General features: G+C 51.9%; 1 protein-coding gene across 1 annotated transcript; it reads left to right on the forward strand.

The window, feature by feature from the left end:
- Positions 1-2,378: 2,378 nt before the first annotated feature.
- On the forward strand, positions 2,379-12,005 carry LOC120404743 (glutathione S-transferase Mu 1-like). Its single transcript, XM_039537701.1, has 8 exons — positions 2,379-2,428; positions 6,148-6,223; positions 8,772-8,836; positions 9,051-9,132; positions 9,237-9,337; positions 9,731-9,826; positions 9,907-10,017; positions 11,700-12,005. The coding sequence occupies exons 1-8, from the start codon at positions 2,393-2,395 to the stop codon at positions 11,793-11,795; spliced, it is 663 nt and encodes a 220-aa protein (XP_039393635.1). The 5' UTR covers positions 2,379-2,392; the 3' UTR covers positions 11,796-12,005.
- The last annotated feature ends 2,334 nt before the right edge of the window (positions 12,006-14,339 follow it).

Raw genomic sequence — 14,339 nt, forward strand, 5'->3', positions numbered from 1 at the left:
TTAGTGGAGAATAGCAGAGAGGGACCCAGTCATTCCAATCGGGTGGAGGTTTTGAGGCTTATGAAAATCCCTGGCCTTTCAATCTCCAAAGCCACAGGCCTCTGCTGTGTAAGCTAAAGGAGATCTCCCTTAGCTGGCAGATGTAATAGGTCCTTTATCTACCTTGTGGGTTCAGCTACACGCTCAAGGGCGGGCAAACTTTTTGGCCTGAGGGCTGCATCGGGTTTCGTAAGTTGTATGGAGGGTTGGTTAGGGGAGGGGGTTGTGGCCCGGCCCCCACCTCCTATCTACCCCCCTGGAACCCCTGCCCATCCAACCACCCCTTCTCCCTGCCCCCCCCCCCCCATCCAACCCCTCTTCTCATTCCTGATGGCCTGCCCAGGACCCCTGCCCCATCCAACCACCCCTTCTCCCTGCCCCCTGCCCCCATCCAACCCCTCCTCTCATTCCTGATGCCCCCCCGGGACCCCTGCCCCCATTCAAACCATTCCCACCCCAACCCCTATCCATACCACCGCCCCAAACTCCCCTGCCCTCTCTCCAACCCCCCCTTGCTTCCTGCCCCCTTACCGCACTGCCTGGAGCACCGGTGGCTGGCGGAACTACAGCCGTGCCGCCTGGCTGGAGCCGGACCATGCTGCCACCGTACAGAGCAGGTCAGGCCGGGCTCTGCACCAGCAGCAGGGTGAGAGAGCTGAGGCTGCGGGGGAGAGGAGGGGCCGGGGGCCAGGCAGGATGGGGCCAGGGGCTATAGTTTGCCCACCTCTGTACTAGAGGACACCATCACACACTTGCTCCTATGTACACAGAGCCAGTACATTACACAGTGAGTGCCACTGTTCATGGCAATGTCTGTGACTATATCTCCCTTGCTGAGCAGCATGTGAGCCAGGGGCTCCCTGTGTGTCTTCCTCCAATCTCTGGCAAGCTAGGAGTGTATGCCCTTTGTTCCCCACAACGGTCACACAACACAGCTTTCCCCTGCACCTAAACCCAAGGGCCAGCTACCCTGACACGAGCATGGAGAAATGGTGACCCCAGGGGGGTCGAGGGTGAGGTGCCGATGGGGAACGAGATGGGGAGCAGCAGGGTGAGACAATGGGAGAATGGCTGACAGCACAGGAGAAAAGCTGGTGAAATGTGGCTAAGGGGTGGGATGGCAGGGGACCAAAGGGCAAGTGGAGGTATACAGGGGACATGCCCCCTGTCAGAGCAAATACAAAGATGTGATGATGGTGCGAGGAGGAGAAAACCCTGGAGGACTTAAGTAGGGCCTGGGCCTTTTGGAAACCCCTGCATGGGGAGGAGGAGGTAGCGATTGCCCACCCAGAGTACTGTTCCTGGAGTACTGCATTGGAAGGTTGCCAGCTCAGCCCAATCCCCTCTTTGCCCCTGCAGCTGATGCTCAGTGCAACCATGGCTGATGCCTGCAGGCAGTGCCCCTCTCAATTTCAGGAGCACTTCTTCATCTTGCATCTCCTGTTTGCAACACATGGTAGAGTCATCTCCCCTGGCAGGGAAGCAGGGGCCTGATTCTGATCGTACCCTGGTGTAAATCAGGAGTAACCCCACTGGGCCCAGTTCCTGTCTCACCCAGATGTAAATCAGGAGTAACTCCATTTAGGTCAGGGGAGCTGCACTGGTGTCAAACTGGGGTGAGTAAGAGGAGACTCGGACCCGTTGTTTTCTGGGAGGCTGAGCGTGAGCTTTGCTTTGGATTAAATCTCTTTGCGACCCCTTTGCTTAGACCAACATTTCCTAGAAACGTCTCTAGCCGTTTTCCAGCGGGTCCCTCCTCCTTCCTTTCTGCACAGGCTCCACCGCGCAGTCCGCCGGGCGGTGATTCATTTAAAGAGGCACTGCCCGGTTGAAAACAAAACCCGGGCTAGAACGAATCCGGGCCCCGGCCCGTGTGAATAGCACCTCGCACGCGAAACCGCTTTACTTGGGCACCTTCCCCCCCGCAGCGCCAACACCCCGCAAGCGGGCCGGGCTGCGCTGCTGGTCGCTTCTCAGCGGTGCATGTGCCCGGCGCTGCAGCGTCCGCCGTGCAAACCTCTGCACCGCAGCGCCGCGGGTTCGCCCCCCGCTGGGAGTCTGGGGCGCAGGGATTTGGGCTTCGCCTAGAGCCGAGTAGCCAGAACCTGCTTCCCCGCAATCGCCCGTTCAAATAAAACACCCCTGGGGGCGGGTCTATGGGTTTGGGCGGCGCGGCCCCTTTAACATCCCCCCCCCTCCCAATTGGGCTGTGCTCGGCAGGCGCGCCCTCTTGCCGGGCAGGTTATAAACCCGCCGCCGCGCTCTGGTCTGGACTCCCCGCCAGGCGCAGTCGCTGGAGCAGTTGCGAAAAGCACCAGGAAAAGCAGCGCAGCGCAGCGCAGCGCAGCGCACTATGCCGGTGGTTCTCGGGTACTGGGACATCCGCGGGGTGAGTCTGAGCTGCAGCGTAGGGGGCGCGCTGGCTGCTCGGCCCGTTCCGGCCTGGGCTAGGGCTGGCAGGAGCTGGCTAGCAAGCGCTGCTGTTTTCACTTCCCCCTGGGCTCGACTCTCTAGCCGAGCAGGGTCATGTCTCTGCAGGCTGCTGAGGCTGGGCGGGAGGGGCCCTACCAAATTCACAGCCCTGAAAAATGTGTCACCTATTGTGAAATCAGGTTTTGTCTGTGCTTTTACCCTCTGCAGATTTCAGGGGGGAGACCCCCATTTCTCAAATTGGGGGCCCTGACCCAAAAGGGGGCTGCAGGGGGTCATGCAGTAACTTTAGGGGTTTGTGGTATTGCCACCCTTACTTCTGTGCTGCCTTCAGAGCTGGGTGGCTGGCAAGTGGCAGCTGTTGACTAGCCACCTAGCTCTGAAGGCAGCTCCCTGCTAGCAGCAGCGCAGAAATAAGGGTGGTAAGACCATACCATGCCAGTCTTACTTCTGTGCTGCCGACTGACTCTGAAGAAGCAGTACTGCACCCTCCCCGCCAATAACCTTATAACTGCCCCCCCCAACTCCTTGTTGGGTCAGGACCCCTACAATTACAGCACCCTGACACTTCAGTTTTAAATAGCTGAAATCATTAAATTTGTATTTTTAAAAAATCCTAGGACTGTGAAATTGCTCAAAATGGGCCATGAATTTGGTTGGGCCCTACTGATAGACCTTGCCTGCCAGGCAACCGGCCTGCCAGGCAACTGGCCTGCCCCTCCTTGCAGCAAAGGCGGTGTGTGGACCTTGCTGCTTTCCTGCATTGTTTTCACCTGAGCCCTCTGCTATTGCAAGAGTCTCTGTAGAACAGTACGCAGAAAAACAAATTAAGGGTCCCCCTTGCTTTTGTCCCAGGGGGTCTCTAGGGATCTGTAGGTGGCTTCAGGGCTATGGGACAGGCACTGGGGAAGTGTCCTGTGTCAAGAGGCAGTGAGTTATATGGGCCCATGGTGCCCGTGCTCTATCAATATTTAAGAACGTGGGCCTGGCAACACCAATGTTTGGGCTTACCGTGCTTTGGGGAGGCACCACGCTTCAGGGGGACACAGGCCCCAGGGCAGCCTGGGGGGCTAGCGGGGAGCCTGGCGCCGGCAGCAGCAAGTGATTCGGCCCTGGCCCCCAGCGTCGCTTGCGGGAGGGGGCAGAAGTCGGAAAGAGGCCTGACGGGAGTTGGGGAAAGGGAGGGGATGGAACAGGGGTGGCTTGGGCTGCTGCCAGCGCCAGGCCCCGCACTAATCTCTCAGGCCGCCCTGGACCCAGAGCTATCCTGTCCACAGGATGGATTGGGGCGACTGCCCCAGGCCCTGTTCTTTGCGGTGCACTGCACTTCATGGGGACACAGGGTCCAGGGTAGCTTGGGGCAGGGGTGGGTGGTCAGTGGGAAGCCTGGCGCCAGGAGCAGCAACCTGGCCCCAGCCTGCCCTGCCCCACTCCCTCCCCGCCCCTATTCCACTCCTTCCCCAAGCTCCTGCCCTGCCTCTTTCCAGTTTCTGTTCCCTCCCCTGAGTGACACTGGGAGCTGGTGGGGTGGGCTGGGGCCGGGTCGCTCGCTGCAGCCAGCGCCAGGTCCCCTGCTAACCCCCTAGGCCACCCTGGACCCTGCATGCCCCTGAAGCACAGGTCCTGGGATGGTCGCCCCAGTCTGTCCTATGGATGTTCTGAGTGCCACCAAAAATTATACAAACCTGGCACCCATGCCTGTGTTAGCTCACCACAGTGAAGAGTGAGGAAGGGGCAGGTAGAGGGCCAAAGCCCCTGACTCAAGTATGGAGGTGGGAGGAATCTTGCTCCATTATTGATTTTTTCCCTTCCCTCCCCCGCTCAAGGGGACAACTGGCTGCTCAGAACAGGGATGGTCCCAAACTGTCCCAAGCCACTGGAAGGCAGAAACAGCCTTGCACCTGAGCATGCCATTGCCTGCTCCCATGCACATGGTGCTGCGCGCTGTAGCCCTTGTGCCTGGCACTATCCATGTGGGAAGGGCTGGATTGCAAAACTTACCCTTGCAAGCCCTGTGTGCAGCTGGGGGTGATAGGTTTTGGGGCTTGGTTGGCACTGGACACCAAACTGCTCTGCCTGCACTTGTTTGAGCCTGCCTTGGTGGGGAGCTCAGCAAGTTATGGAGCCTCTTTGGTATTAGTGGAACTGATGTAGTGTTTTGGGGGGAGCTGACAGTTGCCTGCCCCTGGGGGCAGGGGGCTGCTCCGGTGGTGGTGAGTTCTAATCCACCTCCTCTTGCTGACTATATGTTCGCAGACAGGACTATTGGCCTTATGCAGGGTTATTTCCATTATTTGAGTACCTGATTTGAGATGTCTGGGGCCTGGTCTTCAGGTGATGCCCATTGGGCACCCAAAGTTAGAAACCATTCTTTGAGGCACAGATTAAGATCTGGTTTCTAGTTTCCCTACCTGTAAAGGTGGTGTGTGCGATGGAAGGAGTGGGGCAAAGGAGACTGACCTGCTTTTTGTATGGGCTAAGATGTGTTTAAGCTCTTGAGAATAAGCGCTGTAGTGACTGTCACCAGGGAGGGCAGTGACAGGTGAAAGAGAAGTCACTGCTCCCTTTCATTGCTGCAACCACAGTGACCGGGCTCCTGAAAGACAAACCACCACCTTCATCAAGGGAATCTCTTGGGGTTAGGCTTTTTTTGGGGTGAGGGGGCAGGGGAGGAGGGATGACATTTGTTCAGTGAACTCCCTTGAGGGTGAAGAATTGCATAAGCCCAGTAAGACTTGCACTCAGGCTTGCAGGCGGCCAGTGACTCTTTATTGTGGCTCTTTGCAGCACGTTATTAAAACACTGATTTTAATTATTAACCAGTCAGGATGCTTATGATATGTTAGCCAATTGAAGCTGATAAATTAATACTTGTGCCATCACTTTGCTGTGAGACTAATATAGGCTCTAGATATTTCCTGCCTGTCATGAAGTCCCCGAGCGATGCTCTGGAACTGCTCCCTGCAAAGCCAGTCAGGACTTGGAGGAGCCTCCTCTCCTTTGGAGCAGATTGTCTGCAGGGCAAGAAGCTCACACACCTTCCTGGGTCTGACCTTGGAGCATTCAGCATCCTCTGCCCCTCCGTGCGCTTCCCACCGTGAGTCTGCCCAGGCAGGGTCCTGGGGAAGCTACAAGGTCCTGCACCCCCACTTCGCAGTCAGACGTGACTCTCAGCCAGCCAGTAAAACAGAGGTTTATTAGATGACAGGAACACGGTCTAAAACAGAGCTCGTAGGTACAGAGAACGGGACCCCTCAGCTGGGTCCGTTTTGGGGCCTAGCAAGCCAAACAACTGTCTGCCCTCACTTCCCGTCTCCAGCCAGTTCCAAACTGAAACACCCCCTCCAGCCCCTCCTTTCTGGCCTTTGTCTCTTTCCTGGGCCAGGAGGTCACCTGATCTTTGTTCACCTTTAGCCATCCCCTTGCAGAGGGGAAGGGCCCCAGCCACTTATGCATGCTGGAGACTTAAGAAAAGACATTAAGAACAGTCCCACTTCGTCACATCACCATACTGTTTAAATATGACTATATAGTAAATGAAATAATGAGTTCACACCCCTGTGGCTCTTTGGGGTAAAGTAGATGGCTAACTTGACTCCTGTATCCTGAGGTCGGAATCCCCCGGCTCTAACTCTGATACATGCAGACACTCACATTGCCATGGTCTTCTCCCTGCAGCTTGCCCACTCCATCCGACTGCTGCTGGAATACACAGGCACTGCATACGAGGACAAGATGTACAGCTGTGGGGAAGGTGAGTGGTGCAGGCAGGGAGTGAGCCTGCTGGTGGCTTTGAGGGCCTCTTGCCTGGCTGACTTGGACTAGTCACAGCTCTGTGCAGTCTGAGTCTCCAGGGAGCAAAGGGCTTCCTGGTCCCACAAGAAATTCTTAGCAAGAATCTACTTCAGTGGAGTGCCATGCATTCCAGAGGGTCATGTGCTGCTGCATGCTGACCTGGTGTTTGATCAGAGTAATGTTTTTCCCTAAGGAAGTAGAGAAGGGGTCCCACAGTCCTTGGTTGTCGGACTGGTATCTGACAAACCATGTAGTCAGGGCTGGATTAACCAACATACCAAAGAGTCCTGAGCCAGCCCAGGGCTGCTAATCCACCAATATCTGGCCTGTTAGACCTAGCCACAAGGAAATTTAGAGTTAACTCTTCATTCATGACAGGACGCAGTCCTGAAATGAACAACAGTCTGCTCAAACACCTGCTCCTAGCTCTCAGCAAATCCCATTGCACTGGATTCTCTAGAATCCAACTTAGTGAGTGTGCTAATAGTCTGTCTTTAAAGACAGCTAGAAAACTACCTGTTGCAAGGAACACTTTACCATAACACCCACCAGAAAGTTGCATGCTCGTTAGCTTGGGTTTCTAATCCTCCATCCCTGGCATGGTGCTCTGGATTCTCTTGGTGCCTGAGTGCTTTCAGCATAAAGGGTATTGCTCCAGATGACCTCCCCAAATATCTTCGCTGCTCTTTTGAGCAGTGGTGGCTCCAGGCACCAACACTCCATGCATGTGCCTGGGGCGGCAAGCTGTGGGGGGGGTGCCCTGCCAGTCCCTGCAAGGGCAGCAGTCAGGAAGCCTTCGGTGGCTTGCCTGGGGGAGGTCTGCCAGTCCCGCAGATTCGGTGGCAATTCAGCGGTGGGTACGCCAAAGCCGCAAGACCAGCAGACCCTCCGCAGGCAAGCTGCCGAAAGCTGGCTGGCTGCCATGCTTGGGGCTGCAAAAAAGCTAGAGCTTCCCCTGCTTGTGAGGCAGTTCAGCATCTAAATACTTGCTACCAGTGGCTTACGCTATTGCTGCCATGGAGAAACCCCCATTTTATCCTGTACCAAGCGCTTAGGTGTATATGTTCTGACATCCTCATTGCATGCAGCTCTAATAGGATCTGTCAGCTGTAGTCCATGCTACTGCTTAGCATCTGTTGCATGCAGCAATACAATCTTAGGTTGGGATCATGTAGGATCGGGGAAGTGAAGTTGGGTTGGTTCACTCTTCAGGGGTGGGACAGAACTTGGTACCGCTGACCTCCAGGGTGAACAGTGAAGCTGGGTCATTACCCCCGAGTGCTCCACTGAGCGCCAGGAGTAATTTAGGGCATGTCACCCTGCAAAATGTGTTCGCCTGGGCTGGCTAATCTAGTTGCCTTAACTTCCTGGTTAAGGCAGTTGTAGTTCTAGTGTAAGGTAGCAGGGAGACGTAAAACACCAGACTCCACTCTAGTCTTTGTCTTTGGTCAACAGATTGAGTTAAAATTGCAGCTGCCATGTCTGTGGTCATTAGGATTTTAACTTGTGATAAGGACACTTAGTGTTCTCATGCCATGGCCAAATCTTAACTTGTCACCACATTCTTCCAAGCTGAAACCGCAGAGGAAGACCAACTAGATAGAGAACTCTCCGCATTGTGCCCTAACGTGTTGCAGAGGGTTGTGGTGAGCTGATGGGGCTGCCCCATCTCACCCGAGGGGCAGTAAGTGTGCGTGGATCACTGCTCTTATCAGCCAAATAAAGCCCAAGTAGGCTGAGAAGTTGTGTATTCAACACTGCCCTCTAGAAACCAAGAAGGCTTATTTCCTCTTATCTGGTGTAGGCTTTTAACCTGTATCCCCAGCAGGTGTAGTTACAGCTCCCTGGTGTTATCCAAGCCAGAGTTTTTTGGACATGCTGCAAGTTGAATGGGCTGACAGTGGACTTTGAGTTTATTATTTACAACTCTGTCAATAACTTAACAGGGTGGACTCAAGTTAATCAGCAGCCGACTCAAATTACAATAGATCCTGAAACTGTGCACCTGTTCTAAAGAAAGCTGCACCTGGTTTAATTTAGGGTACAGTTTTTTAAAACTGGCTTAGCTATACTGGTGTGAAGGGCTGTGTAGACCTTTTTATTTCAGTTCAGACAAGGCTTCTAGTTAGGTGTATTTCATTTTAGCATGACTTAAACCAGAGTAAATGGGAGCCACACAGCTTTTTTTGCACCAGTTTAACCTACACCAGGTTAGAAATGTCACCTTAATTTAAACCAAAGCAGCTGCCTTGTGTAGACATGGCTACTTGATGATTGAGAGAGCTGGCCTGGAAGGATTCCGGCTCAGGCCCTCTTTGACTTAGGACCTGACTTTCAGAAGTGCAAAGCCCCTGGCATGTTCTCTGCCTTCAGTGAGCTGATGTTGCTCAGCACCATGGAGAATCTGCATCACAAGTGTGTGCCATGTTGCCCCAAGATGCCAGGGGGAGGAATTAGATGGATGTTTTGGCAGTGGCCTGGGATCTACCCTCTCTGTCTCCTTCCAGCTCCGGACTATGACAAAAGCCAGTGGATTAATGAGAAGGAGAAGCTGGGACTGGATTTCCCAAATGTATGTAGAGTTGTTCTAGGTGGTTGGGCAGGCAGGTCCTTCCTTGGGGTGTGGTGGGTTTGGGAGTTTCACTGATTAAGATGAATTTTGGGTGGGGACCAATGCTGGGGTATCAGTGGGGTTCTTGTGCAGTAGCAGCAGGGAGGGGGGAGTGTGGGAGCCAGAGAAGTAGGAAGAGCTTGCTTACTAATCTTGCCTCTGACTGCCCTTCCAGCTGCCCTACCTCATTGATGGCAAGATCAAGCTCACGCAGAGCAATGCCATCCTCCGGTACATCGCACGCAAGCACAAGTTGTGTGAGTATTGGTGGTGGCCGGTCTGGGTCTCAACAATGATCAAGGAGCTGGGATTTGGCTGGGTAGCTGCCAGTGAGCACTCTGACATTTGTTCTGTCTCCCAGGTGGCGAGACGGAGGAGGAGATGCTGCGAGTGGACATGCTGGAGAACCAGGCCATGGATTTCCGTATGAGCCTTGCAATGATCAGCTACAATCCCGACTTTGTGAGTTCGTCCATGCTGTCCCGGGGGGCTGCAACAAGACCTTGTTGATTTCAGGACAATCCCACTCCAGCACTATGCTATTGGCACACATGGGATTTTCCATATTAGACTGAGTCCATTTAGCGGGTATTCTGCTTCTGGCCTGATCCTTAATCCTTCAGGAGCAGGTGAATAATGGTCTGAGTCACTTGCATAATGCTGTACAGGGGGATTCCTTCCTGGCCCTCAGAGCTGACCTGCCCTGAAATATGATACTGCTCACCCTTAGATCCCTATTATGACAATGGCAAACTCCAGGTTCCTTTCCCACTAGAAGAATTTACTGTCCATTGGGTGGGCACAGGGCTGCCTTAGTCTAATCCACAGCTCTCTCTGATATCTTCCTCTTTGCAGGAGAAACTGAAGCCTGGCTACTTGGAGCAGTTGCCTGGGAAGCTGAAGCTGTTAACCCAGTTCCTGGGGAAGAGGAAGTGGTTTGCTGGGGAGAAGGTACATGGTGGGGGTGTGATTTTGGGGAAGGGGCATGGGAACAGACTTGACTACCCTGTGTCTCTCTCTCCTCTCTCCAGATCACGTTTGTTGACTTTGTCATGTACGACATCCTGGATCAGAACCGCATGCTTGAGCCCAAGTGCTTGGATCAGTTCCAAAACCTGAAGGATTTTCTTGACCGCTTTGAGGTGAGGTTTGCCCTTACTCCTATAATGCACTGCTCTGGTTATCCAGGGACAGCCCAGTCTGCTGCAGGGGCCTGGGACTGACACATTCCACTTGGTGTAACCAGTATTCTCCAATCCAGCTGCAAATATTAACTCCTTTGCAGAGAACTGGGCCTCCCAAGCTTCTAGCAACAGGCAAAGAATTTCATTCTCTAACAGATACAGCAGCTGCTGGGGCTATCGCTAACAAGTACTTGTTAGTACTTCTGGTGGTAATGGAGATGTCTGCCATATTGGTGCCAGAGAGGGGCAGTCTGACAACAACTGGAGAGAGTGAAGTCCCCTTTGCTATGTAACCACACAGGTTTTTCCCCTCCCAGTGCCCTGTAGATTTGCTTCAGCCCTGATTGAGGCCTTCCTCCTGAGAGAAAGGAGAGTGTCTCTCCTTGGCCATGTATCTGATGGGCTTTCTGCTGGCCTCTGAGGACTGGCTACCTCCTTCTCTAATGGAGAGGTAGCCACATCTTGGTACCCTGCTTGTTTGGTGATCTTGGCAGACACTCTTCAGGTGGCACTGGCAAGCTGGGATGGAACACTCCTATCCTGCAAGCCCTCCTAAGCAATGTCTCTTGGGATTCCCAAAGCACACTTGCTCCTGTTCTACTTTGTCCTTGCTCTGTATGTTGTTGGCCATGAGCTGCTGTGGAAATGGCTGGAGTGGCAGGCGCTGGCTCCAGGTGAAAATAGGTGCTGGGACAGAAAGGTAGCAAAGGCCATACTTGCCATTAGTAGTTTGCTATATTATCCCAGCCTGACTCCTGCCATAGCTTCAGTGAAGCAAGAGAGGGTCCTTGTATGTGGATCAGGGGAAATGGGCCAGTCTCCAGTCTGCCAAGTGTGAAAGTAGAATGAATTATATTGTAAAAATAAGAATGGATTAAAGAAAAATGTGTTTTTTAAAAGAAAAAAAAAAAAATGTTGAAATACAGGTGAAAGAAAAAGAAACAAACATAATAAACATAAAATAAATGCAAAACATTAACAGAACATTAAAAGAGTTAGTAAAATAGTAAGATATGCATGCCTAGGCCAGGTAAACTTATCTGAATCTGATTCTCCTTGTTACCTTGTTAAGTTCTCACCCTTTTATCTGTATAAATAAGATAGTTTGTGTCTTGCATGGTGCTCGCATTATCTGGGTGTTATTAGCAGAGCACTGTGCTAATAAAACAGAGTGGTCTGACAAACTGTGAGTCCTGAGTCTAACTTTGACACAAGATACAAGGCAGTATCTGGGAGCTGGTTATGGATTCCTCTGCTCTGGCCCAGGCCAAAGTTAGGGCAGCAACTCTGAGAATGTGCTCTGGCCACTCCTGCCCTGGGGACTGTAGGGAGGAGGTACAGGAGCCAACTTTGCACTCAAGGGATCACCACTCTTCAGTGCTGGGGGAAAGCCTAGCTAGTTGGAGGTGTGGCCATTCCTTGAGCAGCAGAAAATGTCCCACCATGCCAGCAGGTATCACTGATGGACATAACATTGATCAGACTCCTGACCAGGGGATGTGGGGGAACCTCCTTTGGTATGGCCCAGAAGAGGCTTAATGCTCACGTTTGAGGGTGTTGAGGCTGTGTTGTGAGGTGGTCTGGGAAGCAGACTGTTTCCCCTCTGCTTGACTTTTCCTCTCCTCTCTTCTCCTGCCCAGGCCCTGGAGAAGATTGCAGCCTACATGAGCTCTAGCCGCTTCATGAAGACTCCCATCAACAACAGGATGGCCAAATGGAGCAACCAGAAGAAGTAGATCTGTGTGGAGGGGAGGGGCTGGAGAGGAATAATCCAGAGCCCCCACTTGCTGTTTGTGTATGGACTCCCTCAGCTCAGATGTTGAGGAGGTGGATGGTTGAATATGTTAAGTGGCAGCTTCAGTGAATTGCTCTCAGTGGAACAATCACAAAATGTGTGTAGTAACCCTACTCTGAAATGACCAGGCAATAAATGTTTAGTAATTGCATAATGGCTCCCTCTTGCTGAGTTGCCATAGCCTCCCTGGGAGGAAACCAGACTCTCCAGTGCTGCCTCTTCCCAGTGTCTGTTCAGTTAACCAAGCTGGGAATAGCCAGGTACCCAGCACTGCATCACATCTCCTACAGGGCATCAAGGTCAAATCCTGTTTTGGCTTTGATGCCTCTGCAGGTGTCAGTGGAGTGGCACAGGTGGAACTTCCCCCTGCCCTGGTCATGTAGAATCATGCTGTTGATGTACCTCCCTTGGTGGCTAGGGTGAACTTTAGGCTGGCTGATGTCTGAACCAAACTAACAGCATCAGCCTGAGACTCAGTTGGTGTTGGTCAGTGTTGCTTAGTGGATTTAGAGGGCTGCTGTTACTGTAGATCCTCTTCAAGGGAAGAGGCCCTGGGCCTGTTTCCTGTTCCATCCTCATTGGTGCTTAAAAGCCCTGTCTCCTGGCAACCAATTACAGGTACTCTTCTTGGGTGCCCTACCCTGATGACCCTGGCCATAGAGGTTGTGTGGGGGAGTGATGCTCCAGGCTGGGTTGCCATGGCCCTGGCAACTCAAGGATCAGTATCCTCTGAACTTGCAGGGGAGGTTTCCTGTGCCCCACCAATTCCTCTGGAGATACTTAATGCTATTTAAACTAGGTAGCTCTAATAAACTAGGGGTTTGAGGGAAGTCCAGCTGTTGGTGAAAGACTTAATGCTACATCAGTAAACAGGTTGGCAGGGCCCCAGTGATCCTGATCTGCTTTAGTATTCTGGAAGAAGAGAAGCTGTAGATGGACTGGCCTAGAAACAGGGTGGATTTGATTTAAATAACTAGTCAGGAAGACTCAATTTAATCATGGATTTCTACATAAAAGTGCATTCTTGTTGGTCGTTATAACCTTAATACATTCTTCCCAACTCAGATAGATGTAGGTTTCCTTTTTAGAAGGTACACAATACATTTTTAAACAGTGATTTATTCTGAAAACTTGTCTGAGTTTTTTACAGTTGTATCAGAAAACGAATGATTGTTTGGTTATTTCATTTACCAAAGGTAGTTGAAGCAGATATTTGAGTCATCTCCCAGTGACTTATCTCCAATTCAACAGGTTAATCATTAATATTTGGAGGATTTTCTTCTCCTGCTGTATTGGGAGGAGAACATCACCAGACAGACATTTAAATTGTTTTATTTAACTAAACCCATGTTAAGTATTCTGGATTTTTTCAATAGCAAATAATATTATAACAAAGCGTATGTCCCTCACATTTATCTCCAGACTTCTTCTCCTTGTCCAGATCTATTCCACCCCCAACAATCTTCTATTCATTTAACGTTTTGAAACTTTGCACTTTTAGAGAGAGGTAAGGGATTGACTGTGTATGCAAATTTGCAGAGGGACAATAGTGTTGAGGTCTGTTTCTCACCGTGTGTAAAAATATTTTTGCTGTTTAAAAAGCATGTTTCCTCTGGAGAGACAAATCCACAGTTCAAAAACTGCAAAACTTAGCATCTCTGGTATCTTCTAGACTGAACACAGAGTCCCAGTGGGTAGTGTGATAGACCCAGGCCAGTTGGGTATAGCAGAAGGCACACATACTGGCCACTGGATTAACAGTTTTCTGTTCCCTGACTGACCAGAGCAGAGGCTGCTCCAGGCTAATGAGAACACCTTACTCTAATTAACCTGTAAAGAGTCAGGTGAGGCCATTCAGTTAATGTGACCACCTGACTCTAAGGCCCTGCTGTTACTATAAAAAGGGCTCACTCCAGTCTGGCAGGGGAGCCAGGGAGCCAGAGGAGAGGAAGTGTGGCTGAAGGGCTGGTTACTGAAGACACCCTAAAACATCGTTAAAGGAGCCCTAAGGTAAGGGTGAAGAAGGGAAAAGCAGGAGAGCTGTGGGGAAGTGGCCCAGGGAAATGTAGCAACTCTGGCAGTGAAAGGTTGGCTGCCAACAACTGCTACCATTAGGGTCCCTGGGCTGGAACCTGGAGTAGAGGGCAGGCCTGGGTTCCCCCCAACCCACCACTACAGGAACAGCTCCTGGAAGGGGAAGTCAGGTCCCTCTCAGGACAGGAGGCTGAACAGAGACTGTGGGAGTTCTCTCACCAACCTCCTTGCAGTCTATGATGAAAAGGGCTCAGTAGACTGTAACCCTGGCCCTAGAGAGAGAAGGGCTACGTGGAGGGTCACAGTGAGCCACTGAGGCAAGCATAAACCGCCTAGAAGCACAGGACCCACAGGAGCAAGGTCAGAGCTCTGCCACAGTAGATATAAATTATTTCAGTTAATCTTTTTACAGAAGCCCCTGGAACTCCATAAGATTGGGTCCCTAATCTAT

This window comes from Mauremys reevesii, linkage group 4, assembly GCF_016161935.1.
Source record: "Mauremys reevesii isolate NIE-2019 linkage group 4, ASM1616193v1, whole genome shotgun sequence".
NCBI classification, from domain to species: Eukaryota; Metazoa; Chordata; order Testudines; family Geoemydidae; genus Mauremys; species Mauremys reevesii.

Bases quoted from the DNA above. Each gene is read 5' to 3' on its own strand.
- LOC120404743 (XM_039537701.1), top strand. From the start codon at position 2,393: ATGCCGGTGGTTCTCGGGTACTGGGACATCCGCGGG. The intron at 6,224-8,771 runs GTGAGTGGTGCA...GTCTCCTTCCAG, and splicing joins GATGTACAGCTGTGGGGAAG to CTCCGGACTATGACAAAAGC. The intron at 10,018-11,699 runs GTGAGGTTTGCC...TCTCCTGCCCAG, and splicing joins ATTTTCTTGACCGCTTTGAG to GCCCTGGAGAAGATTGCAGC.